This window comes from Odontesthes bonariensis, chromosome 24 (assembly GCF_027942865.1).
Source record: "Odontesthes bonariensis isolate fOdoBon6 chromosome 24, fOdoBon6.hap1, whole genome shotgun sequence".
Taxonomy (NCBI): Eukaryota; Metazoa; Chordata; class Actinopteri; order Atheriniformes; family Atherinopsidae; genus Odontesthes; species Odontesthes bonariensis.
This window is the reverse complement of record NC_134529.1, coordinates 6,320,430-6,346,940: the sequence shown is the minus strand read 5'-3', so window position 1 is coordinate 6,346,940 and position 26,511 is coordinate 6,320,430. Positions and strand designations below refer to the sequence as shown.

Here is a 26,511-nt window from a genome sequence, read left to right as displayed (position 1 = left end):
CGTTATAAATGCTTCATTGATCAATATGAGAATGTATTAGGATTGTGTTCTGCATTCCCAGTAATTCAACGCATACTTTCATTTTCAAATTCTTCCTTAAATTCACCTCACATCAGTTCAAGCCTCGATTTTTCCACAAGGGATCAATACTTTCTTCGCTTTCCTCTTCAACAACTGCTGACCATCTGGTTCAAATGCAATTTTTGACTAAACTTTCATTCATAAAGTTCTATAGGAGTTTTCGGCCACCTTAGTTTGAACTTGATTGTCAAGTTTTGCTTCTAAATGTGCAATTAAATATTTCATTAATATCTTATGTCACGATGGCCTCCTGCCTCATCTTTGCAATTTCATACAGGACATTTTTCTTGTGGGATTTCACTGGTGTGCTATTTGAAAGGGTGTCACCACCAAAAGAATGAATCTCGTCTTACCTTGCTGTACAAGTTATTCGAACTCAAGATTTTTATTGTTTGCCACATTTGTAGGCGTACACAAGACGTAGTCAACTGCAAAAGAGAAAATTGTCTTTATTTTTCTACATATGAAGCAGTTCACAAACACTTGGCCAACATCGATCACCGTTACAGTAAAGGAATCACCGACAGTTACAGCAAATATCCATAAATCATCGAAATATTTGTGCGTCTCTATTTTCAGTTGATACTAGACAGTGAAGAAAATAAACATAACAGAAGACAAACAGATTTTAACAGAGCTGATGTAACTGGCACCATTGTTGGCCAGTAAAACATGAATGTGCACAAGGAAATGGGGTAACTGACCCTTTTTAACATCGTAACGTGGTCCCTTTAAAGTAATTCACACATACTGCAGCAGATTTAATCACGTCTTGTGACAACAGCTTTCACCAACTATGAAAATACACATCTTTAGTATTAAAAATGCAAATTGAAATGTCCAACTCCATTTGTTCCCTTTCAAGAAGCCTCCTATGCTCTTCCCCACGACTCAGACAGACAAATGCAAACACGACAAGATTCTTTGTGCTTTTCAAGCTGGTGAGAAGCTGATCTGTATGTAAAGTGTGTTTCAAAAATGTGAAAATATCCAAGTTTTGTAATTCTATTATATGGCTAATAAGAAAATAAGTTGTATTCTGTGTGACTGGAGAGAACATAATGTAAACTTGATAACTTAATTTAGTCTTATTCTATGTAATTCTAGAAACCCCATCTAGAAGAGGAAATGAGAAATTCACAGTGTTTATGAAATAACATGCAGGCACAGGATCTTAGCTGTAACACTAATCATTTAGGCTGAGAATAAGGAGCGTGGGGATTTATTTTCCCAGTACGGTGGCCAGAATGGCCATTCGGATGTACATGCCGTTCTCCGCTTGACGGAAATACGCCGCCCTTGGGTCCGTATCCACCTCCGGACTGAGAGACAAATACAAAAGAAAAGGAAGGATTACTTCAAAGTCTTTTCACAAATCTTCAAACTAAACTTTTCAGCCAACATGGAAACAGGCATTAAATTAAAAAAAAAAAAAAATTCTGGAAACAAAACACAACAGGAGGTTCTTCCTCTGTGAAATATTAAGATCTGTGGGCTTTACCTGATTTCATTGACTCTGGGCAGTGGATGCATCACCACCATCTTCTTTTTGGCAACCGTCATGATGTGAGGAGTCAGGATGAATTGACCAAAACACTGAAAGAGTTAAATGTTCATGTTAGCCCTCTGCTTTTGGTACTTTTTCCTTTACTTGAGAGCTCATATTCGAGTGTCTGATGTCACTGCAAACTCAAAATCTCAGAAAAAAACCCAACCCTGCCATTTTCCTGAGAGCCAAACAGCCCAACTTCCACATCAGATTACGCTGCATGCGCTCCACCCCGGAAGTAAGAAGGTGAGACTCTTTTTCTCCCGCTTTTCCCTTTGCTCCCAACAGCAAATCTCATCGTTATTACACAACTCGTTTAACTGAAGAAATAAATGAGCCAATAATGCGAAAAAACTGCAATTACAAAACAGTAACTTTGGTGAAATATTATCCATATAAGCAATGGTTCTTAATGTTTGCAGCTAAAAACTGGGAAGTTCGGAGTTTATGGAGCCGAGATGTGACAGATGAGTTCTTAATGATGATGGTAAGCAGCAGCCGTTACGCTCTGAGGTGCCAGGTTAACGTATAACTAATTTTTCTGTCAGTTTGGTGTGTGATCTGAGCTCTCAATCCATTTACTGTATGCTCTCTCATACTGTCAGATACTCCAAGGGTTATTAAGTCCTACAGATTTTAAGAGAAACAAACAATGGGTCACTCTATGCCCCTACAATGTTCAGTTTAAACAGAGGCTGCGTTTCTGTCTCTGTGTTATTTCAACCAAAGCATGTCGGACGTCACGCTATAACATCAGGAACTTTTGTCAGGTTGTGGAAAAAGGGGCATAAAATGTCTCGTTTAGTACAAAAAGACCCTAAATAAAGCTGCTGTTGAACTGAAACTTACGGCTTGGTACTCGTCCTCAGATCCAAACCTCTCCTTCTGAATCCTCGTCATGTAGAGGACATCGGTCTCAGGCAGAGCCTCCTCAATACTGTCAAACTCCTCCTGCAAAAAAGGATGAAAACACAATCAAATTGAACCTCTCGTTCAGCGTTTTGTCTGCATTTCAACACGGTGCATGTAACACGTATTAGTCCCCACCTGCTTGATTCCCTTTGAGGCCACATAGTTGATGATCTCTGCTGGCATGTGAAGGTTTTTGGGGGCCACGTAGCGCAGCGTGATGCGGTACTGAGTCAGCAGTTTGGCAAGAGAATGAACGGTGCGGCCATGTTTCAGATCCCCGACCATGGTTATCTGAAAGAAAACACCAGTTTAAAAGTCTGGATCCCAGTAAGCGGAAGGATTTAAATCAAAGTTGTCGGATGGTTTCTCACCGTCATGCCGTTGACGGTCCCCAGCTCCTCTCTGATGGTGAAGACGTCCAGCAGGGCCTGGGTCGGATGCTCGCCCACACCATCGCCAGCATTGATCACCGGCTTACGGGAATGACGCGATGCTTTCTGTGTGCCGCAGAGAAGAGGAAGTCATTCTAAAACCACTCACAACTGGTAGAAGAAGCTTTAGGGCATCAAGCTGCTACTATAAACCAGTTTATTAAATTAATACAAGTCTTTATTTTGACAAACAGAACTGGTGTGCCAACGGAAGCTGAGCCCGTTTTCGGTCCCGTTCCGTAAAGAAATGACAGAAACCTCGTCTGAGAGGGTTCAGGCTGTGTTGGAGAATAAAGGAGCTCAGACCAGAGTTTCACTTTAAAGCTGCTTAGAACTGGACAAACTCTGTTTTTGCCTGATATACTGCATCTACATTTATGTTTTAACATGTTTCTATAAATCACTGCAAATATTTCCCCATTCCAAAATGGGAAAATGAATCCAAAAATTTTTTTTGGTTCAACTTTTTTCTCACTTCTTAGGTTGAACAAGCTGGAGAAATTAAAGACTGGTGCATTATGAACTGCATAAGTAGACATTTACATTTACAGCTACGCACATCCTCTTTCATTTTTAATGCCCTGCGCTCAACATCTTTCCCTTTTAATAACACTGATGGGAAAGCATCTTTTAGCAGATACGTGCTGTAAAAGAATGTTAGATACACATATTTTATGATTTTTCAGGGATGAGGAAAATATTAGGGAAGAAGCGTCTGACTTGCATTAAAGTTCCCCAAATTCAAACGCAGTAAAACTGAGTAAAAATATAAATAATAAAATGGGTACTACATTGTTCTGATTTGTTTATTAATGAGGCAGCACAAGCAAGAGGAAAAGGGAAATATATTTCACTGTATGTCTCAATGAGAGCTCCGAAACATTTATCTATGACATCACCAGACAGAAAAATGGGAAAATGTTAACCGAGTTTATTTAAAAACAGCTTTTTCTCCTGCAAAACTAACTTAGAGCCTGAGATTTATTTTTTTGTTCTCAGGTTATAGCACAGCTGAAACGCACCTCTACGGCTCCTGGTGTTGGATGTCGGAGCACCAGGACGTCAGCATAGCTGCTCATGGTCTGGACAGAGTCTGCCAGCGATTCTCCTTTTTGCGAGGACGAAGTGGAGTCACTGAAGTGTACGACCGAGCCGCCCAGGCGCTGCATAGCTGCTGTGAAGGAGCTGCTGGTGCGAGTGCTGACCTCATAGAAAATGGATGCCATCACCCTACCCTGGACGGGAAGAACAGAAGAGCAGGATTTAGAACGGAGCATCAGGCACATAAGTTCTCAGCTACAAGGATCGCTAAAATACACCGAAACGCTTAAGACAAATCGTTTATTCCCCAAGACAGAACTTCTTGGAAATACCTTCAGGATTTCCAGGCTCCGTTCCTTCTGAACCATCAAACGCAAAGTGTGAGCAACATTGAAAAGGTGAGAGATCTGAAACAGAAAAAAATAGACTGTGATGTGCGGCCTTATGATTATTGAAGGCGTGTCACCACCTGTGTTAGCGTGTTTTTGGAGCATACCTGCTCCTTGCTGAACTGCCTGACAGAGATGATGTGCTGGCCCACAAACGAGTGCAGCAGGGGAGACGTCTGGAAGTGTGACACCTGCACGGGAGTCATCTGTCCCGGCCCGGACTGCGGCGAGAGCAGCCTGGATAGAGGTGGGGGGTGGCTGTAGCCGTCGCCAGCACTGGCGGGTGGGAGTGCGACCATATCTGCAGAAATCAGAGTCAAAATGTGCCAATTACCCCGTGGAATAAAGAAGGTAAAGAAAAATATGCTATGCTACTATTTTCATTCTTTTTTAATTAAGTTCCTATTGCTTATTACACTAAAGGACAGAGAATGCACACAACAAAGCTGGAAAACTTTCCGTCTTATATCAACAGCATCTTCTACACTTTGACTTCAAGGAGCTACAAGTGTGTCAAAGCATGATGGGAGTTGTAGTACCTGGTGGCAGTCCAGGATCAGAGGAGCGGTGGATGCGGGCAGGCAGCAGGAAGCGCGAGTCTCCAGTGGAGCGACGGGGACTCTGTGCTCGGATTCGGACCGGGCATTCACGGGGAGGAGTGGGACGTGGGCGCTCTGGAGTCTGACGGAACCGAATAAATACATCCACATATAAAAAACAGCACAGCCTGCAGCTGAAGACTCGCATCAAACAACAGTAAGGTCAGCCGTGCGGTTACCAGAGGGGCTTCTTTAACAGGTTCAGCTGGATGGATCGAAGCAGTGGGCCAAGTCTTCACATCCTCACCGTATCCAGGAGGCACCAGTACCTGCAGTAGACCGCTTTTATGAGATTTTCCTGCAACAAACTACCACAAATAGACGAAGAGGCAGAACGAACGCTGACCTGGCCATCGATGTAGGCCACCTCTCCCCGGAGCACCACACGACGGACTTTACCCTTCACCTTCAGGCCTTGGAAAGGTGTCCACTTGGACTTTGTGAATTGCATGGCTTGAGGAATGACCCACTCCTGCTCCAGGTCCACCTGCAAGACAGAAATATGTTAAAGTTTTATGCAGAATTTACAAAAACCCAGGCTGCAGTGTCAGGAGAAGGAAAAAAGGGACTGCTGCACAGAATTCATAGTCTAGACCTACGAGTGTCAGTGTACCTCCACATAGGTGTTTTCTTGAACAGGCAGATTGAAAATCTTTCGCGGGTTGTCATAGAGACGTCTGATAATGTCATCCAGGGTCAGACGCCCATCGCTGACGGCCGTCAGCAGCAGCGGGAGCATCGTCTCCAGGCCGGGGTAACCAGGAGGAGGACGCTCGCTGTTCTTCTCCTCCACAGAGTGAGGAGCTAAAAAAAAGCAAAGCAAAATAATATGAGTAGCACCGTGAAGCTGGAGTGCTTTCTGTGCTCCGTCACTGCACACGTCCACTTGCTAACCGTGGTCCGTAGCAAAGCAGTCGATGATGTCCAGGTTTTCCCAGAGTGCCTCCATGTCCTCACGACTTCCCAGCATGGGTCGCACCTGCGCTCGGCCCTCGCCGATATCCGTCAAATTTTCCTCACACAGGAACAGGTGATGAGGCGCCACCTCGCATGTGACCTGGATGCCCTTCTGCTTTGCAGCTCGGATTATCAGGATCTGACAGCCAAAGGAAGTCATAGTGAGTCAAAATTGAGGCAAAGAATCTAATAAATACTTCAGAAATTTCAGGATTATGCAGATCAGCTTTATGGTAACTGTATCACCTTCAAATATGAAGTAAACACTTAAATAAACTAACTCCAGTATTCTAAAGTAAGGTTCAAAATGGTTCCTCACCTCCTCCTTCTTGGCCACGTGGCAGATGTGGACTGGGCGCTGGTAGAGCTGGGCCACCATCAGGATCGCAGCAACCGTCTGTTTCTCAGCGTGAGCCACGATGGGCATGTGTTTGGGCCACTTCTCGAAGTGCTTTAAACAGATGCAAACGGTTAAGTCAAAGCTCCGCTATTGACCAAAAAAAGCCTCCAAATTCCTCAAGTTCAGGTCAAATTATGCAGTTTTTAAGTTGTTAGTGAACACCACACGAATCAAGAAGTGGGTCAGTGATTTCAGAGCTAAAATGTGCAGCCAGATCCCTTTCAAACCCAGAAAGAAGTGAGGATTAAACGTTGGTGAAGCTTCCACAACGTCTCTAAGGTGCTTTGGTGACAGAAAAGGTTTTGTTTGATTATTTTACATCAGCGTAGACATAAAAAGTATTACTTATTAATCTGAAACAAGCTGAAACTGCCAATAAGAACAAAAGTTAAGCACAGAGGCCATAAAGAGGTGAAAATGTCAGGTAAACGGCTGAAAAGATGGATACATTTTAATGAAGAATACCAAAATAATAAGATCAAAAAAATTCAACTAACCTCCATCCACAGAGAGACGTTGTCCATCTTGAGAGTGGAGTACGTGTCGTTCAGATACATCTTCAGGCCCGCAGTGTGGCTGGCGATGTGCGGCAGCACGGCGGCGTTGTCTGAAGCGGCGCCCACGTACAGGGCGTAGTCACAGCGGCAGCCTGCTTTGGCCAGCTGATGATACAGTTTATCATTTACGTCACATTTACCAAAACTATTCAACACTTTAAGTAGTTTAGACTCCGAGTGAGTCTGATATTTTCATACTTTTATGTAACACCGAGTTTAGACTAAAAGAAACAAATCTGCGGTCCTACCCTCTGGATCAGGGCCAGAGAACTGGCGTCGGTGATGGCGGGGGCCGTGTTGGGCATCGCACACACCAGAGTGACTCCTCCTGCCAGAGCAGCCGCGGTCCCAGAGGAGAAGTCCTCCTTATGGGTGGCCCCGGGCTCCCGTAGGTGAACGTGGACATCAATCAGACCTTAAATTCAATCAGAAGAGAGCATGGTGTTAGTATGAGTATTCACGGAAGTAGGTCACTCCAAAACTACTAACAAGTAGGTTATATGAAAAATATGTACATGTACAAAAGTACAAATTAAACAACTAAAAATCATGAGTTCATAAATGCTTTTGCTTAAAATAAAGCCTCCATATTGGTCAGTGAGCTTTCTGGCTAATTCGGCCATCAGTTGTGATGCGTCTGATGTTGCAAACAGAAAATTTCCCCAGAGGAAAGTTTCAGATACATCTTAAAACGAACAAAAAAAAAAAAAAACAACTTCTAAAGCCTTTGAGAGAACTGAATTCACATAGATCATTTCTACAAACAACACGAGGACTTTGCCTAAAGGCTCCTAGTTTTGCAGATCAAAAAAGATGAGATGCAGTGACTCACCGGGCAGACGGACGAGCGTCTGTGAGGCCATGCTGTCGATGTGAGTTTTCACTGGTGGAGACCTTCCAATCTGACGAAGAGCCTGCAAACAAGCCACTGCATATGACTTCTACTGCCGAGAAAGAACAGCTTTAAAGGGATCAGAGAAAAGAAGAGGACTTACCTGAACAAAGAGCTTGGTGCATTTGATGTCGATGATAAGCGGGACAGAGTAGTCGACAGCCATGCGTCTGGTCCTGTAGCCTCTGGTGACGAAGGAGGAGAGCCTCCGGCCTCCACTGTTCCTCATGGAGAGGTTAATGACCAGGTCGAAGTGGTTCTCCTCCAAGTAGTTCATGATGCTGCGCTGCTTCTCTTTGTTGGGACAGTCGCTTTCATCCTCCTCAAAAGGCCAATCTACTGCCGTCACCTGGAGCAGAGACGGAAAAAAGTCCATTTATCCATCAATTTATTTCCATTTTTATTCTTCTTGCATTTCTGAGTCTCTGTAGCCCCTTTCACACTGAGACCCGCTACCTTAGCGGGTCCAAATTGCACCTTCGACCCGCGTCGAGCAATGTGAACGCTTGGCGTGTTGGTGACCCGTGTCGCCTGAAGCCGAGTTCAGGGGGCGTTGCCTAGTGGCAGAGCGTCACACTAAACACATAAAATGCTGGGCGTGTACAATGACGTAGGCACAAGCCATGCGCCGGAGGTAGGGTTAAATACACCTGTCTGCATCAAATTTTTCAAACAAACGATGGCGGGACACCTTGAGAACTCGTTTTTGTAATTGTATATGCAGTTCATGGAGATGTTACTTTACGGTGCGTCTTGCTGCGTGGGAAACCGCGCTCTCCCATCTTTCTCGCCAGCCCTTCCAGCAGAGGTCCATCCTTCACCGTCCCCGACATGTGGCGGTAAATAACGTCCTCTGCTCGGGGGCTGAGGAGCTCGCGGACCTCCTTGTCTCCCCAGTTGGCCATATTAAAAAATGTCTCCAACTTGATGTAGGCTAAAACAGAGTAAAACTTGTCCTCACCTGTCGCTGTTGTTCTGAATCAGCTGTCCATTCTGTCTTTTAAACTCCTCACGTCACGCCCACGTCCGACCCGCGTCGATTGCGTTCACATCAAACTCGGCAAAAAGACTAGGGTCCGACGCGGGTCGAAAGGCGAGTCGAGTTGACGCGGCAGCCCGGGTCAGCAGTGTGAACACGACAGCGGACACGCTAAATTCGCGAATTAAACGCGGGTTATTTGGCAGTGTGAAAGGGGCTTCTGGTAACAGGAGGGCGTTTTTAACCAAAGAATAAAAACAGGATTTTTCACCTTGTAGAACCAGACGGAAGCAGTTCATTCTGATTAATTCCAAATTAAACAAGCCAACTATGCCTTTCAGTCACTATATCCCCAAACTGTGGTGGCCTCCTGGACCGATGCACCAAACAGGATTGACAAAACGGCAAAGGGACCTTCTTTTAATGAAAACGGATCATTCTAAGATAGTGAAAACATGTTTGGACTGATTTGATCAAGATTAGAGGCTTTAAAAACAAGTATCGCAGATTTCTGTTCTCTCTTAAAACTGCCCCGCATGCTCCTCTGCAGGAAAACACAATGAGGAATAGATAATTAAATCAAATTGTTTTTGGGTTCTGGTCCACACCAAGACAATTTAACGCTGGTGTGCTATCACATAAGCTATAAACTATCCGCCCCCTTTGTTTCATGAAGTAAATCTAAATATGAAGCAGATTTTAGGAGTTTACCTTCACTCCGTGTTCGGTGTAGAAGTCAGCAGTGCCCAGACTGGCGTACAGGTCGTATCCCAGAGACTCCAGAGCCTGCACGGTGGGCAGCAGCTCACTTTTGTTCTACCAACACACAAATCAAAGCAAACGATTTGGTTATGTATCGATAACAACATTTTAAACTATTTAATGCCCAAGTCTAACAGCAATTAAAAGATCCCTCGTTACTTTGCCTTGTACAATCATTGATGAGCTTTCTACGTTTAACATATTTTATGTTTTAGAGTCAATTATTCTATTCCAGTTTGTCTGGATGCAGTTTTATTGTGCTCAGACACTGGGAGTGTTTGCTTTACACGCGTTTAAATAAACCGTGACTAATAAAAATAAGCCTGAGCTGAAAATTTCATGGTGCAAGGAGAAATTGTGCATTTTCTGGTTACAGGAAACATTTCTGTCAAGCACGCACCATCATATGAGATGCGTTTGAATGCAATCCGCAGTTTTATTTCCACTTGATTCAGCAGAAACAAAACATCTGTTAAGCACAAACCCACAGCTGCAGCGTTGCAGTGAAATGTGTCACGTCTACTTCCAGCTGGATGACCGAGCAGCTGATCAGCGGTCACATCTGGCCTGCAACCACTCAGCGTAACCCTGTTTCAGGAGGTCGTTTTGATGTCACGGCGGTACCTTGTAGCTGCCGATGGAGAGCAAGATGTTCTTCTTGGGGATCTTGAAGCCAGTTGAGAGCATGGCCTTGAGGTACGCCTCGTATCTGTTCTCCCCAAAGCAGGCCACTTCTCCAGTGCTGGTCATCTCCACCCCGAGCACCACGTCAGCTCCGGCCAGTCGAGAGAAGGAGAACTGAGGCACCTGGAGGGCAGGGGACATGTGGTTAATGTTAAAACACACGAGTGTGAGGTGAAGAAGATGAATGTGTCGTTTGAGTCTACTTACCTTTACTCCCACAACTCCTTTGCCTCTCATAAGACCCACCGGCTCCACTTCCTCCCCCATGATGGCCCGAGTTGCCAGGGCAACAAGGTCCACTCCCAGAGTCTTGGAAATAAAAGGGAAGGAGCGGGAAACTCTGACGTTGCATTCAATCACCTTCAGCTGGTCGTCCTGGCAGGAAAACCACATCATCGAGTTAGTGACAGCTTAACAAGTGGAACTAAAACATCCCCCGGCCTTCAGTTCATACAAAGCCTCTATTTTTTAAAATCATGACTAAAGTCCTATTTTCTTTCTTGAGCAATTTCTTGCTACAACAAGCATGTCTGACAATCAGACAGGAAGAAAAATGGTAAACACATAACTGTGGCATGGATTTACACGTCTTCAGTCCCGTTTCTGGGAACTTTAGTTGTACAAAAATGACTTTCTTTGTGCAGAGTTGCTTCATTTCCTTCATAAATCTTTACCTTGTCTTCATATCATTTTTAATTTTTAGACAAATCTGTCCTGTCAATGGCACTTAAAAAGTTGAAGATTTGCATTTTTTGTGATGTTTTCAACCCAGTTTTTTCATGCTGATCAACTAATAAGATCACATCACCATTCCTATCCCACCAACGAATCACTGACTAACAACTATTTACCACTGCGATGCTGGCTGGAATTTCAAGAATTTACACCTATAAACAATATTATTAATGTTCAGTTCAAATACTGTCCAAATAGAATGTAAAAGGTGTTGACTTTCAGTCCGTTTCCAAGTCTGAAAGTGGAACCCAAAATGATTTTTCCCCTGAATGCCTCACATGCAGGTACTTGTTTTTAGTTTTTTTTCACTAAATAGGAAAAGTACTTAACCTAAGATTCATACTTCCACCTGCAACGTATCAAGAGAACCAGACGGATCACACAGAATTTTGTATTTCTCACCTTGGCAATCAGCTGCAGGTTAAAGGGTCCAGTGACCTGCAGCTCCAGGCCGATGGCGTGAACGATCATCATGATCCTCTCTATGGTCTTCTGGTTGAGGTCCTGTGGTGGCGTCACCAAGGTGGCGTCACCAGAGTGCACGCCGGCGTTCTCCACGTGTTCGGAAACTGCTATGGCCATCACCACCCCGTCACACGCTACCACGTCTACGTCTATCTCCTGTAAAATCCAAAAACAGTGCAGACTCCCTGAAGCCAGTTCAACTACTTTTCGATACATTTTGACAGCTGTTATCTGCTGAAGTCGCTGACTGCTGTGTTCTTGCTGACCTTGGCCTCCTGTATGAACTTAGAGATCACAACCGGGTGTTCTTTGGACACAGCCACAGCGTCGGTCAGGTATTTCTCCAGGTCGCGGTCGCTGTAGGCGACATTCATGGCCGCTCCGCTGAGAACGTAGGAGGGTCGAACCAGGCAGGGATACCCGACGGTCTCGCAGAAGTTCACAGCAGACTGAAATTAAAGTGAAAGCAAAAAATTAAAGCAAAAACTAAGAAATAATTGGTTATGCATGGGTAAAAGATGGAAAGGCAGAAACAAATCACTGTTAAAAAGGCGTACCTCTGTGTCAGAGAGCTCCTTCCACTGCGGCTGGCTGATGCCGATGGTGTCCAGCATCCTGGAGAACTTGAACCTGTTCTCGGCACTGTCGATGAACTCGGGGGAAGTTCCCAAGATGCGACACTGCTGACGGTGTAGGGCCATGGCGATGTTGTTGGGCAGCTGGCCTCCCATGGAGAGGATTACCCCCTCTGGGTTTTCCCTCTCATAGATATCCATCACCACCTAAGAGGCGGTGTGTTTTCTTTAGCTAAATGTTGTGCGCCTTTACTTTAAATACAACAGTATTACAATAAAGTGCTTCTTATCCGAGGGCTCAATTTCAATCAGATCTAAAATGTTGCACACAAAAGACTCACCTCAAAGGAGATCTCATCAAAGTAGAGGCGGTCACACATGTCGTAGTCTGTGCTGACCGTCTCAGGGTTGTAGTTCACCATGATGGTCTTATAGCCCATCTGCAATGATGGAAGTAACATAACTCATTACTGCATTCTGGGCATCCCTTTGTTGGCTCCCTGTCTGTTCCAGGACTAATTCTTTATTGGCTGTATCTCACTGAACAGATCTTATCCACATCCGCTCCCCTGTAAGAGCACTGTGGTCGACCAGCCAGTTTCTCTCAGATGTTCTAAGATCTAAATTAAAACATAGTGAGTGACTGAGCTTTTTCAGGCTTTTCCATGTGCTCAGATTGTAAATATATTAGGGCTGGGAGAGTTAACTTGTTATTATCGCGTTAACTCATTAATTATTTAACGCCGATAAATATTTTATCGCGCATTAACGCACGTTTTATTATTTATTTTATTATTGTAAAAGTCTGTTGCTCACAGGCTTTTATTCTGTAAAAGTCTGCTGCGGAACCGGAAAAGAAAGTAATCGGTGGATCCACCAAACATGGAGAAGGGTACGGAACTTTTACTCGGCCATTTTCATTTTAAAGTTCTTCCAGACGGCGGAGTCGACAGAACCAAAGTCATCTGTAAACACTGCCAAGTTGAATTGTCTTCTCAGCGTAGTAGTTCCAGTCTAAAATATCACTTAAAGGCAAAACACACAACTGATAGCAGCAAGTCATTCAAGGAAACAGACAGTGGAGCGAGGCTTCTACATAAAAACTACAGAAAGATGCTGATGTTAAAAGTGTGTTTGCACAACAAATGTTATGGCACTTTCATTCATATGGCAGCACATTTAAAATAAAGCTAAATGCTAAAAGCTATACACTACTTTTGGATTCATTTTTGGATTTTGCGTACAAATGCGATTAATCAGGGATGATTTTCCTGATTAATCGCATTTGTATTTGTTGTGATTAATTAGATTAAGAATTTTAATCGTTGCCCAGCCCTAATATATATTCAAATCATTGTTTTAATCTGACTTCTTCTTCTTGGCTTTTCACTCGAAAAGAGTGAAATTTTAGTCGATCATTTGGATTTTAGTGGCCTCTATTTGTTTTTAATTCTCATTCTTGGTATTATTTCTTATTACTTTGTCATTTGGCTGTTAAATTTACTGGAATCTAAAGGACTCTGGTCAACTTTTGTTGACTGCCGACTGCAAATTAACTACTTGCTTGGCTGCATTTCATCTTTTGCTGTACTTATGCTGCTGATTGTAACAGTTGAAAATGGTAAGCTTCACACACAAGACTTAGTTATAAATAAACCTGAGACCAGCCAAATTATAAAGAGTGTTGAGAGATTTCTGCAGCTGACCTTCCTGAGCTCCATGATGCATCCAACCGCACACCAGTCAAACTCCACGCTGCTGCCGATGCGGTACACACCCGAGCCGATCACCATGACGTGCTGTTCGTCAAAGCCCAGGTCGTTTTCGGTGCCGTGATAGGTCAGGTACAGGTAGTTGGTGTGGGCCGGCCACTCGGCCGCCACCGTGTCGATCTGCTTCACTACAGGCAGGATGGACCAATCGTGACGCAGCTTTCTGACGGCCAGCTCGGTGCTGCGAGACGGAAAACGGATTTAATGACCGAAGCCAAACACAGGAAGAGATAAACTAGCTTTTTTAGACTCTCTTGTGCTTAAAGATGTGTGTAATCGGTCATCTGCTGTGACAGAAAATGCATCCTTCGGTCTGTCTTTATGTTCTCACCCACCTCTGCACGGCGAGTGCTATCTGCTTGTCGGAGAAGCCCAGCTGCTTGGCCTTACGCATCACCTCTGGAGGTGTCGTGCTCTCGTCCTGGTTGGAGAATTTTTTACATTAAAAAAAAAAAAAAAAAGTCCAATTTAATTGTTTCTTTTGACTTCTGTCTCGTCGGCCCAACCTGATTGTACGTCTCCAGCAGGCGCGCGTGGTCAGTGATGTTCTTCATCTTGTGCAGGAACCAGCGGTCGATCTTGGTGAGCTCGTACAGCTGGTCCACCGTGTAACCGGCTCTGAACGCCGCCGCCAACACAAAGATGCGCTTGTCTGTGGGAGTCTGCAACTCCTGGTGAGCAAAGGAGACGAAAGCAAGGCAGCATGACAAACTGAATGTAGATGTCATACTTTAACATCTGGCCAGGTATTTTGGTTGATTATCTATAAATTCAGCCACATGCACAGCAGCTGCGAGCAGTGAAAAAGAGAAAACTCATTTCCACTAACAGCAGTGGTGCACTGCTTACATTCACTTTCACATGTTTTCCATCTTAACTGCATTTCTGAACAATTTAAGAAAATACCAATCTGACTTTCACCTCTGATGAGAAACCCAAAGTGAGATAGAACTTTTAGAAAAACATTTAGTAAGTTTAACAGTGCTTTATTCATTTAAAAACCTCCTTTAAGCCTGTGAATCTGATACTGGGGCTGAGACACAGCAGCTCACAGCATTTGTATCCAGCCCTGCTCCACATCGGTTTGCTTTAGCATTTTTCCGATGAGGTCTCTGCTGTATCTTGCTATAACAAACTCATATGTACGGTTGCACATGAGCAGGGCTCAGATGGATGAATGAGTATGAGTATGTTGGCATCTAAATGAACTCCACTCCATCTCTACAACTAAAAGTGACCCAGAAGTTAGTGAATAACAGCTAACTGCCTGCACACTACAGTAGGATGGACTGAATTCTGCTGAGCAGTTAAAGGGATAGTTCGCCTCTTTTGACATGAAGCTGTATGACATCCCATATTAGCAATATTATTTATGAACATTGACTTACCCCCTGCTGCGTCCTGTGAGCAGAGTTCCAGCTGAGTTTTGGTGTCCACGAAGCTAGTCCGGCTAGTTGGCTGGGGCTTGAAAAATAAAGCGTCTTGCTTCTCAAAAAGCAAGACGACCTTGATATCAAGGGAGGCAAAAATAGCGCCAAGCGAAGTGAGGTCTGACTTTTTCATGCAAAACGATTTTGTGATGCAAATGTATTACTCTTTTTAACGCATATTGTTTTGAGAAGCAAGACGCTTTATTTTTCTAGCCCCAGCCAACTAGCCGGACTACCTTCATCAACACCAAAACTCAGCTGGAACTCTGCTCACAGGACGCAGCAGGGGGTAAGAAGATGTTCATAAATGATGTTGCTAATCTGGGATGTCATACAGCTTCATGTCAAAAGAGGCGAACTATCCCTTTAATAGATCACTTTTTCTTGCAGTGCCAACGCCGAGTCAGTTCCAGTTAGTTTAGTTTGTGTCATGATGCGGATCCACTTCACGAGTGTCTCATGTTAGTGGTCAAGTCAGCAAACCAGCCTTCCCTGAAAATGTTGGGCTGCAGTACATTAAACACACGGTTTCAGCTTGGAAGGGAAATTTAAGGCTGCAGTGTCACATCCTTTAATCTAAAAAATTAGGTATAGCCGATAGCGAGCAAGAGCGACTGGAAAACCTGATAGCTGACACAGCATTTTAAGTTAAACTCTGCATTCTCTGTCATTCACACAATGCTTAAACACACACCTTTACCTCGATCCAGTGTGCTGTTTTAGAAGATATAACAAGACAGTTTAAAAAATAAAAACAAAAATGGCGACACATTTCACATAAGCACCGGTGAAAAGCACTGAATGAAACTGAAAGGCTTTCAGCGGCGCACATTGTGATGGCGCCACAGACCACAGCACCACCTGTTGGCCCAGTTCAAACACCTTTGTCGCACATCTGGAATGACTTTGTGAACGTTTAAATGGAAATATTGGGGGTATTTAAGATTTAAAAAAAAAAAAAAAAAAAAAACTTGCATTGCAATATTTTAACCTAAACTCAGGAGGTAGCATGTGCCACTATTTTGTCACAATGTGAGCTCACTCAGCATGTAGATGTAAAAAAGTAAAAACGACGTTGTCGACAAAAATCGATAACACAATTAGTCGCCGACGCATTTGATTGTCGTTAATTATCGGTTACGTCATCACACGTCTTTTTCACGCTGTCGAGCTGAACATTATTTTTTATACGTAGCGAGTCATCTTAAGGCTGATTCTTACTCGGCGCGACCTCGCTCATACTAGCTGGTCGCAAATGGCGCAAACGGTCACGTGTCCCAAAATTCCGCCACGCCCCCCTTCGCAAGCTAGAAAATCCTCGCGCGGCGCAAGGGCGCGCACACAACTTTTTTTCTGACTTCACGCGCGCTCAACCGGAAACAGCTGACCAAGAAAAAGAAAAAATGAACACTGCAGAGACCACGGTGACCGAGAGGATGCGCCTCTACAAACATCTGTACGACACGTCTATGAAGTTACACTGGGACAACGTTTGACAAAGTTCGTCTTGTTGCAAAGGACAAACATTCCACCTTCTCTTCTGTTTTTGCCGCAGCCGCTTAGCTCTGAGATACACATACAGTTCTACACCCAGAGTAAATTCATTCCTCATCAGATGTGCCAGCCTCTGCTGACGTGACACCACAGGTGGCATTGTGTATGCTTTCTTCGTGTGCTTTTCAGCTTGTTTCCTCAACAGTCACGCTCGCTGGTCTGGAGAGAACTGCAAATGTGACGCATTCTCGGCGCAAACTGCGCTTATGAGCTGAAGGAACTGTGAAGGGGCTGGCGCTTTCGATGACGTCATTAATGGTTCTCGAGCCAGAACAGTTGCGCGTTTGCGCCGAGTATGAATCAGCCTTTACTCCATACCTATCTCTGCTTAGAGATGCATGCCCGTTACGGTAAATAATCGCGGGAGATGACAACGAAATGACTGCGGCTAAATTATCGTACTTTCGTCCAAAAGTGTCAAGGGTCTGGGAGCATTTAACCCTCGACATCCAGAAAAGAAAGATTACCTGAAAGTTTTGTTAAGCCGACCTTACGGAGCACGTAGGATCTCTGGGAGACTCGGACTCACAAAGGTAAGATATTTAGCTTGTTAGCGTAGCTAGCAGCTAGCTATAAATAAGCGGAGTTGTCTTGGATTTTAACATTAAAATTGTATTATTCAACTTCACAGTCCAAAGTTACAACTACACTGTATTCTTTTTCACTTGTTGATATTGATTTGACTGCCAGCACTCTTCTTAGCATTTTCAGTTAATGTTAAAAATCGAGATAAAATAAGGCTTGAATGTATCCTTTCTCAGTTTTAGATGGTTTTAATTCCTGGCATATTTAAGTTTAAAGGAGCAATTTTACTCTTGTCTACCAAATTTATTTTTCTTTTTTTCCCCAAATTAAATTGATGCAGTCCTCTGATAAAGCAGGAATATATGTTCTCAGAATAGAGAAAGCCTCACAGCAGACCATTTTGAATAAACTCTAATTGACATAAAACCTCACACAGTTGGAACTTAAAATAGACACTGTTATACCACAGAAGGCTGTTTGTTTGTGACAAATGCACTTAGTAACCTAACCAGCAGTGTATTAAAATACATATTTAGTTAAGTTTTATTGTCTTTATTGTTAGTTTACATATACCTTAAACAACCTCAAGCTAAATTTAAAAGCTGAAAAAGAGCCATCAATTGTTCATTCATTATCCGATTAATCGTTTCAATAATCGATAGTTGCAGCCCTAGTTTTTACCCCAATTCATAAGCATCATTTAGGTCTCTGAACAATCTACCATAGACTTGAGGAATGCTACTCCAGTCACAGTTTAAGAGTACCAAAAATATGAGCAAACAAACCTCTTCAGAGCAGGGTTTGATGGTGTGATCAAAGCCCACACAGTTCTCATCCACCATCCTCAGAGCTTTCTGGAAGGCCTCTTCAAAGCTCCGACCAATAGCCATCACCTCTCCTGTTGAGTAAAACGATCAAAAACGTGCTCCAATCAACGGTAGCTCGGCTGGAAACTTAGGATGGAAATTAACTGCACAGCAGACAGCTTTAATGCGAGTAATATGATGTAGAAACGCAGTGACATGCAATCATTTGTCCTACCAACGCTCTTCATGGAGCTGCCGATCTTAGTGGAAACCCTGAGGAACTTGCTGAGATCCCAGCGGGGCACCTTCACCACACAGTAGTCCAAACTAGGCTCAAAGTTTGCGGTTGTTGAGTTTGTGACCGAGTTTCTAGAACACAAATAGATTCATTTGAAATACTTTGCAAATTTTTACCGTGATCAAATCATTTAGCCAAAACAAAACAGGAATAAGAAAAGATGGATAAGAAGGACAGAAGGTTTTCTGGAATAGAACAGAGACGTACTTGAGTTGTGGCAGCGGGATCCCCAGGCCGAGCTTAGCTGCTACGTAGGCTAAAGGATAACCAGTTGCTTTACTGGCCAGAGCCGAGCTCCGCGACAGGCGGGCATTCACCTCGATGATGTAGTACTGCAAAAGATTATGCACAATCACAAAAAAGCCAGTCCAACATAGTTGGGTGCTTTTTCAGAGCCATGTTGTCACATTTAAGTATACCTGGTCCGATTCTGGGTTCAGAGCGTACTGGATATTACACTCCCCCACGATGCCAAGGTGCCTGATCACTTTGATGGCCGTGTTCCTTAGCATGTTGTACTCATGGTCGTTAAGTGTCTGACTGGGTGCCACCACAATAGACTCCCCCGTATGGATGCCTAAGGGGTCGATATTCTCCATGTTACACACCTAAACAGGAAAAACCAAAAGAAACCGTCAGGTCGGGGTCATTTTATTACAGTTCTTTAAGTTTGTCCACCGGTTTCTTTTTACTCACAGTGATGCAGTTGTCATAGGCGTCCCGGACCACCTCGTACTCGATCTCCTTCCACCCTTTGAGGGATTTGTCCACCAGCACCTGAGAAGTGTGGGCGAACGCCGACGTCACCAGAGGGATCAGCTCCTCTCGGTTGTTGGCAAAACCGGAGCCCAGACCGCCGAGAGCAAACGCTGAGCGAACCAGGACGGGGAAGCCCAGACGCTCAGCAGCTGCCACCGCCTACAGAAACATTAAAGATGAGTTCTAAAAATCCAGAACTGAGAGAAAACATAAACCAGAAGCCACACACTGAGGGACGTGCGTCTCCTCACCTGCTCTGCTGACAGTGCTGCTTCACTGGGAGCAACGTGCTCATTGATCTCCTCCATTTTCTCCACAAAGATCTTCCTGTCTTCAGTCATCTCGATGGAGGCCACCGGCGTTCCCAGAACCATGACATTGTACTTCTCCAGGACGCCCAGCTTCGTCAGCTCCACGCCACAATTCAGAGCAGTCTGGCCTCCGAAAGTTAGCAGAACTCCATCTGGGCGCTCGTTTTTTATCACCTGTTAGAGCAAAGTGGAAAGACATGTGGCATTTACTCCAAGAAAACCGTCTATATCCTGATATTTCCACATAATCTTTTATGTGGTGGGGTCTGCGAATTAAAGAAGAGCCGGAGAGGAAAATCCTCAAAGTGTAAAAGATTTATCTAAGAGCTTAACAAGGTGACATCTGGCCGGACCGCACATCCAAAGAAAACCTCCCGTCTGTTCTGCTGCACTTCTGAGAAAAGGATGCATCTCTGCAGGGAGAACAGAAAGAATCCATACCTGGGTGACATATTCCGGTGTAATTGGCAGGAAGTAGACTTTATCCGCAAGCCCTTTGGAGGTCTGGACGGTGGCAATGTTGGGGTTGATCAACACAGTCTGGATGTTCTCTTCCTTCAGAGCTTTAATAGCCTGGTAAACAAAGCAGAGTTCATTCAGATGGATGATGGAAGATAATGAGAAGCTTTAAAAGTGTGACTTCTACCTATTTTTTTAAACTTTTACCACCGTTAATGCATGGTAAATTAATTCAACTGAAGCCAAACTTTATCCCAAGACAACTTTTAGCAAAGAGCTCATCTTTTCCAGACCTGGGAGCCGGAGTAGTCAAACTCCCCAGCCTGGCCGATGGACAGCCCACCAGAGCCCAGGATGAGGACTTTCCTGGGTCTGACGGCCTCTTTGGCTTTCTGGGCACCAGGGTAGGTGAGGAGGTCCATCAAACGCTGCTTCACTGCAAGAAAACGTACACAAGCACTTTTATTTTGTTGTAGTTTTTGAAAAAATTATACTTCTAGGAGTAGTTTTAAATCTCTATACTTTTTACTTTTACTTGAGTAGATGTGTGCAGCAGAAACTGTCCTCTTACTCCGCTACATTAGGCTACAATGAGCTGGTTACTTTTCTTCTTACCTCTTTGGTATTCTACGCCTCATTATTTTTATCCCCCCGCGTACGCCTCATTTTAATGTTTGATTCTGACAGAGAGAGAGACTTCCTCTAAAGGCTCTACCAATCAGACGCAGCCGTGCAGTCTGATCACGTGACCGTACTCAATCTCAGCGGCGGGACGGGTTAGCTTTAGCATTAGCAGTCGTAGCAAACAAACAAAGAAACAGATGAAAAATGTCAGAACCAACGGTGGGAAATGAAGACGCAGACGAGGCCTCATACTGAAAGCATGTTTACCTTACAAAGAGTGAGAAACAGCAGCTACATTATGTGTCTTCTGTGTCAACCAAAACAAACGCACATTTCAGCAGAAACTCAACATCTAACTTGAGGAAACATGTAGCGCTAAGTTTCCTAAACTCGTTTTTTCCTCCATGGATAGGCGAATGTTTGTTTTTTAGGTTACATATGGGTTACATATGTTTTAAACATTTCCTAAGTCTCTTTTATTTTTTATTGAAGTTCTTGAATTTACCTGGATTATTTTAATTTAAGCTGTTTTGTAATTAATTAATTCATTTTAATTTATTTTATCAATTGGATGAACTCTAATTTGCCTAAAGATGATTATTTAGTATTTTTGTCTGTCTGATTGAATGCTTGTGTTAACAAATAAATCAGACATTACTCAATAGTTACTCAGTACTTGAGTAGTTTTTTCACCGAGCACTTTTTTTACTCTTACTCCAGTTATTATTTGGATGACTACTTTTTACTTTTACTTGAGTCATAATATTCTAATGTAACGGTACTTTTACTTGAGTACAATTTTTGGCTACTCTACCCACCTCTGGTCATAAGCAACAAGAAACCTTTTAAATCTATGAATGCATTAAAAGAACGTGTTACAGCGAAGAAAACACACTTAAATAATTAAATTGTTACCAGATTTTGCAGCGTTTCCCTCTTTGTGGTCTTTCACAGTGTCGAGGAAGACGTCGAACAGGCTCTCCAGATCAGTGGGGCCGGCCATGTGCTCTGGGTGGAACTGAACACTGGAGGAAATGATCAGAGCAGTTAATCATCTTTTTAATCAGATGTGAGACCTCCACGCAGCTGGACTCAGGCCCTTTAGCTGTGAGTCTTTGTGCATCTTTGTGTCTCAGACTGTTACCTGAACAGGGGCTTTGTGTTGTGTACGATGCCCTCGTTGGTGTGATCATTGGCGTTAGTAAACAGCACGTCCCAGTCGTTCGGCAGAGTGTCGGGGTCGACGGCAAACCCGTGGTTTTGACTGGTGATAAAGCAGCGATCTGTTCCGTTATGGATGCACGGCTGGTTGTGGCCACGGTTTCCATACCTGACAAACAAGAGGGATGAGAAACGCACCTTTAAACAATCCGACATGGAAGCTGCTGCTTGTTTTCTAAGAGAATAACTTCACCTGATCTGCATTTAACACAGAAATAATCAAAGTAGAAGCTACATTTTCCTTATTTTATTGGTTTTAGTAGAGACAATGATGTATTTGGAATTGAGAATTGTAGAGAAATATAAAAAGCCACTTAAATACCTTGATATTTACAAAGTTGAGGAGAAAAAGCAGCTATTTAAATGCACAGCTGCACTTATTTTAATTTTTTTTAAACATTTTAATGCATCCCAGAGCAGCATACTATCCATTACCCAAATGGATGATGGGATATTCTAGAAAAATAGTGTTTATGGTTAGAAATATATATTTTTCTTGATAAGACTACGGAAAATTCAACCAGGACAGAACAGAAAGAGCACAACTCAATAAAATCGAAGTAAAAGAAAGACCCACAAACAAACGGGTATGAATTATTTTAGAGACTTTCCATGTTTTTTTTAGTAAGTATCATGATACTTGTACTTATTTCTGTTATAAATCCAATAATTATTTAAACAGGAAAAGCCTTATTTTATGTCAAATAACTAAAACCAACTCAGTGTTACTGTGCACAGGCTGATCATTTAACACCACATGTAGTTATTCCCAAATACTGAACCCGAGGAAGGACCAACTATGCATATTTGCAGGTGTTGGAAGGAATCCCTCCGAACTATCTGCAGATTATTTTCCGAGATGCCTGCAGCATTCCGGCTGGGTAATGGGAACACATCTGCTAAACCCCGACCTTCACACTGAGCCTGATAAAGTTCCCGCCGGTGGACTATCAGACCACGCAGACTCATAGGTGCAGACCACCTCAAAGAAACCGCCGGCGTGTTTCTTTGAGCCTTTTTCAAAACATGGCTGCTCAGTTCAACCCTCTGGTGCTGATACTGAGGATCAGACTGCTGAGGACAGCAAAAACCTGCATTTCACACCACAACTGTCCCAAAGACTGTGTGTGAAAGTGAGAGTCTGTGTTTCTAGAGAGCAGTGAGGATTTTGGAGCAGGTCACTGAGGCCACATTTCTGTCCTCCTCCTGTTCCAAAACTCTTCCATAAACTTAGCAAAGGACTGAGCGGGTTCACACCAGCAGCACTCTTTAATTCACACTCAGTAAAAGGTGTTTTCTTAGTCATTTGGCTCGTTGATTCATCTTTTCAGCACATCTTAAAAGAATCGGGGTTTACTGAAACTTAAATTGTTTCGTAAGCCAGGAATGTGAATAGAAAACCCAAAATATATTTACATTCCAAGTTAAAAACCAATTTAAACATATGTTTGGTTCTTATATCGTTTGCTGTGTGCAGTTAATGATGGAGGCGCTCACTTCATCTTGTAGGTCTTCGCCCCGATGACCAAAGACAGCAGCTGATGTCCGAGACAGATGCCAAAAACTGGCTTTGGTTGATCCACACAGACCACCTTCTTAACGTTGTTGACGGTGGTCTCACAGAACTGCGGGTCCCCGGGACCGTTGCTGATGAACAAACCGTCAAAATCTGGAAAATATTATTTATCAAAATGCTCACGTTACCAAAAATAATGACACAATATGCTGCAGGTCCCAGTCACCCCCTCAAGTTCCAAATAAGTTAAAGCAAACTTGTTGACCCAAACTGGCTAAAAGGCCAAATCAACCCTAAGTTACAGGTACGCTGCGTGTTACTAACCGGAGACATCCAGCGGGTGGTCCCACGGTACAACAGTAACACGGGCTCCTCTCTGAGCCAGGCAGCGGATTTGGTTGTACTTGATGCCGCAGTCCACCACTGTGATACGCAAACTACCGCTGGGGTTGAATATTCTTGACTCCTGGACACAGTAAACAGGGAAAAAAAGGAATAATTGAAAGGAGTTCAGTAAAAACTACCCATTTATTTCTCCAAAATAACCCCACCTTTGTCTTTTTATATGCTGCTGATGATACAAAACCTAACAGCTTTTCTAAAAGAGGCTATTTGAAGTGTGTGAAAGGTGCCAGCAGAGTGAAAGGGTTACCTTCATGGACACCTCCTTCACCAGGTTTCTCTGGTCCGGGTTATCAAAGGGAACGCTGTCCTCGGGAGTCCCGTCCACAACCAGCTTCCCCAACATGGTGCCCTTCTCCCTGATCTTTTTGGTCAGACGGCGGGTGTCAATCCCTGAAGTGCATGGAAGTGTGAACAATGCGTGAGTCTGCATTCATTCAGTTCATTTAATTTAACTTGGAGGACGGTTTTCTGACCTTGCAATCCGGGAATGCCTTGTTCTTTGAGCCACTGGTCCAGCGACTTGACTGAACTCCAGTGACTGGGACTGTCCGACAGCTCTCCGATAATCAGAGCGGCAGCGTGGATCTTGGATGACTCAAACCACTGAGCAGGAGAACGCACAGAAAACCCACCGCACCACAGTGTTAAAGGGGAACTCCGGTATTTTCAACATTAAGCCTCTTTTCTGAGTCGTCTGCAATGTTTTAGAACCCCCCTCACCGCTTTTTTGATGTTTACTGCTGTCTCCGGTATTTGCCTAATTTTGATTCTTCTCAACCTGCTTCAGAATGGCAAGCATGGTGCATGTCCAAAAAGGTCCGTAAAAGCACCATAAACGTCCGTTTTCAAATTCATCAACTCACCGGAGTGGTTACTGGTGTGCACTGGTAATCCATATCAAATTTCATTGCGAAAAGTTGCTTCTGTTCATGCTCGCACTATTTTCTTAGCGGTGGCGGAGTAATATCAACGAACATCCAGTACAAAATGTCAAATAAAACACTTCAACTCCACTTCAGACTCAAATAACTACAAAGATGGGGTAAGTTTGACTTACCTTGCTCAGTCCCAACTCTCCCTCTTCATCCTTTGGTACTCCATAGTTGCCAACCAGAGGGTAAGTGAGAGTCAGCAGCTGGCAGCGGTAGGATGGGTCGGTAAGAGCCTCGGGGTAGCCCACCATACCCGTCTGAAACACTGAGCAGACAAAGCATTCCTCATCAAAACAGCTGCATCAGTCACATCCGTGCCCGTCGGCCCAAGATGAAGGCTGAAGAATTACAGTTATTTCTATTTTCTTGGTCGTTGGTGTAGATTCTCCGTTATCCGGGTAAACCTAAGAGCTTAAATAAAGGCAACTGGGCTACTTTTTCTTGGTACTCGAGGACGTTTCATCTCTCATCCAAGAGGCTTCTTCAGTTCTGCAACCAGTTTATTGGGTCACACTTGGCAGGTCATTAAGGTCATATGTGTGTCACTGACTCACAGTGAGGTCCAGTTGCCCTTATTAAAGCTCTAAGGTGTACTTTTCATGGTTGTTACTCTCACAAAATACCAAACAGTATGAATATACTCAACGTGATCCACCATAGAAGCTCTAATATTTTTTTTTTATGTATGTGACTTTATTGGTCAAGCATCCATTAAGTTTTCCTACAAAACAACAACAAAATATGGCATGCATATGTAGGGGATTTCATTTCATTGTGTCCTTCCTATCTATTCTTGGTATTCCTCATACTTTGTGCCCGTTTTCCTCATCGGAACAAGCATACATCTCATAGACCAAAGTCTTTGAATAAAAACCAGTATTGCCTCATCTTTAATTTGCCTACTCGTCCTCAGGCTCAATAGTTCAACTCTGAAACAGTGAGTCCCCGTCCATGCTCACACATCAGTCAGTTAAGTGACGAGTTCAGCTAAGTCAACACTAACTTGACTGATTTTTTTTTAAGGGAATTTGTCAACACTACCCTAAAGTTTATAAGAGGAGACAAGTTATCACGGCCTGCCGCTGAACAACGGTCTTTGATTGTTTGGGTACAATTAAAAGAACAAAATACACATGTATTTAATATCAACCAGTAAGTGGTCACATACGCAGGTTTATTCTGCACAATCAAACTGAAGAAGTACGTTGACAAACTGATACGCTTACAATTTAAAACGACTTACCAACTTCTCCTGAAATCGACACATTTGCACCAAAAAGGCGCCCGCTGAACGTGGCCCCGTCCTCCAAAATCAAGGTTGCCATCTTTGCCATTTTCTGACGGGTGGCTAATGCTAACTCCTGAAAACTGACGGATGTTTCAAAGCTGCAAGAAGCCAGGTATGACCGGTCTCCACGTGAATCACACGCTGCGGAAAACAAGAAGATGAGAATCGGCAGAAAAAAAACAGCAATTTAGACCCGCTGTGACCGCAAAAAGAAAGCCTAGCAGCGTGCTGACGTGTCGTTTGTAAATAAATGAAGAAAAAAAGCGAAAAGCGAGTTAAATTTGAAAATTTGCTGGTTTTGTCGGACGGGAGATACCAGAAAAGTGTTCCACACGCGCCGCCAGCCGCGTGGAAGTCTACCCGCGGTCCGGGCCCGAACATTTGACGCAAAACGTAACTCATTTCCGTTGAGAGTTTTTCAAAACAAAATGAACGTACATCTCCAGTCTTCTAAAGGTTTTAAGTTCTTTCTTTGGACATAGGCTAGATTTTTAAAAGTTTTAACTCGATAAAACAAAACAAAACAAAACAAAAACCTTCAACAGTGTAAAACATCCCAACTAGCTTGTCTGATTGTAAAGCGAGTCAGGATTTATTTTGAAG

At 43.5% G+C, this 26,511-nt stretch overlaps 1 protein-coding gene across 1 annotated transcript; it reads right to left on the bottom strand.

The window, feature by feature from the left end:
* Window positions 1-514: 514 nt before the first annotated feature.
* On the bottom strand, window positions 515-26,271 carry cad (carbamoyl-phosphate synthetase 2, aspartate transcarbamylase, and dihydroorotase). The gene is made up of 44 exons (XM_075459870.1): window positions 25,864-26,271; window positions 24,746-24,885; window positions 24,162-24,291; window positions 23,936-24,078; window positions 23,608-23,749; window positions 23,265-23,436; window positions 21,691-21,876; window positions 21,462-21,571; window positions 20,216-20,358; window positions 19,905-20,036; window positions 19,404-19,637; window positions 19,090-19,311; window positions 18,813-19,001; window positions 18,601-18,725; window positions 18,331-18,464; window positions 18,075-18,187; window positions 14,287-14,451; window positions 14,116-14,201; window positions 13,715-13,961; window positions 12,350-12,448; window positions 11,991-12,215; window positions 11,700-11,882; window positions 11,371-11,589; window positions 10,441-10,608; window positions 10,174-10,356; window positions 9,499-9,603; window positions 7,912-8,157; window positions 7,749-7,830; window positions 7,165-7,331; window positions 6,857-7,021; window positions 6,279-6,410; window positions 5,897-6,098; window positions 5,616-5,806; window positions 5,349-5,489; window positions 5,182-5,271; window positions 4,943-5,084; window positions 4,511-4,704; window positions 4,347-4,421; window positions 3,996-4,208; window positions 2,914-3,039; window positions 2,678-2,833; window positions 2,480-2,581; window positions 1,583-1,677; window positions 515-1,403 (listed from the first exon to the last, which is right to left on the bottom strand). The coding sequence occupies exons 1-44, from the start codon at window positions 25,952-25,954 to the stop codon at window positions 1,304-1,306; spliced, it is 6,705 nt and encodes a 2,234-aa protein (XP_075315985.1). The 5' UTR covers window positions 25,955-26,271; the 3' UTR covers window positions 515-1,303.
* Window positions 26,272-26,511: the final 240 nt, after the last annotated feature.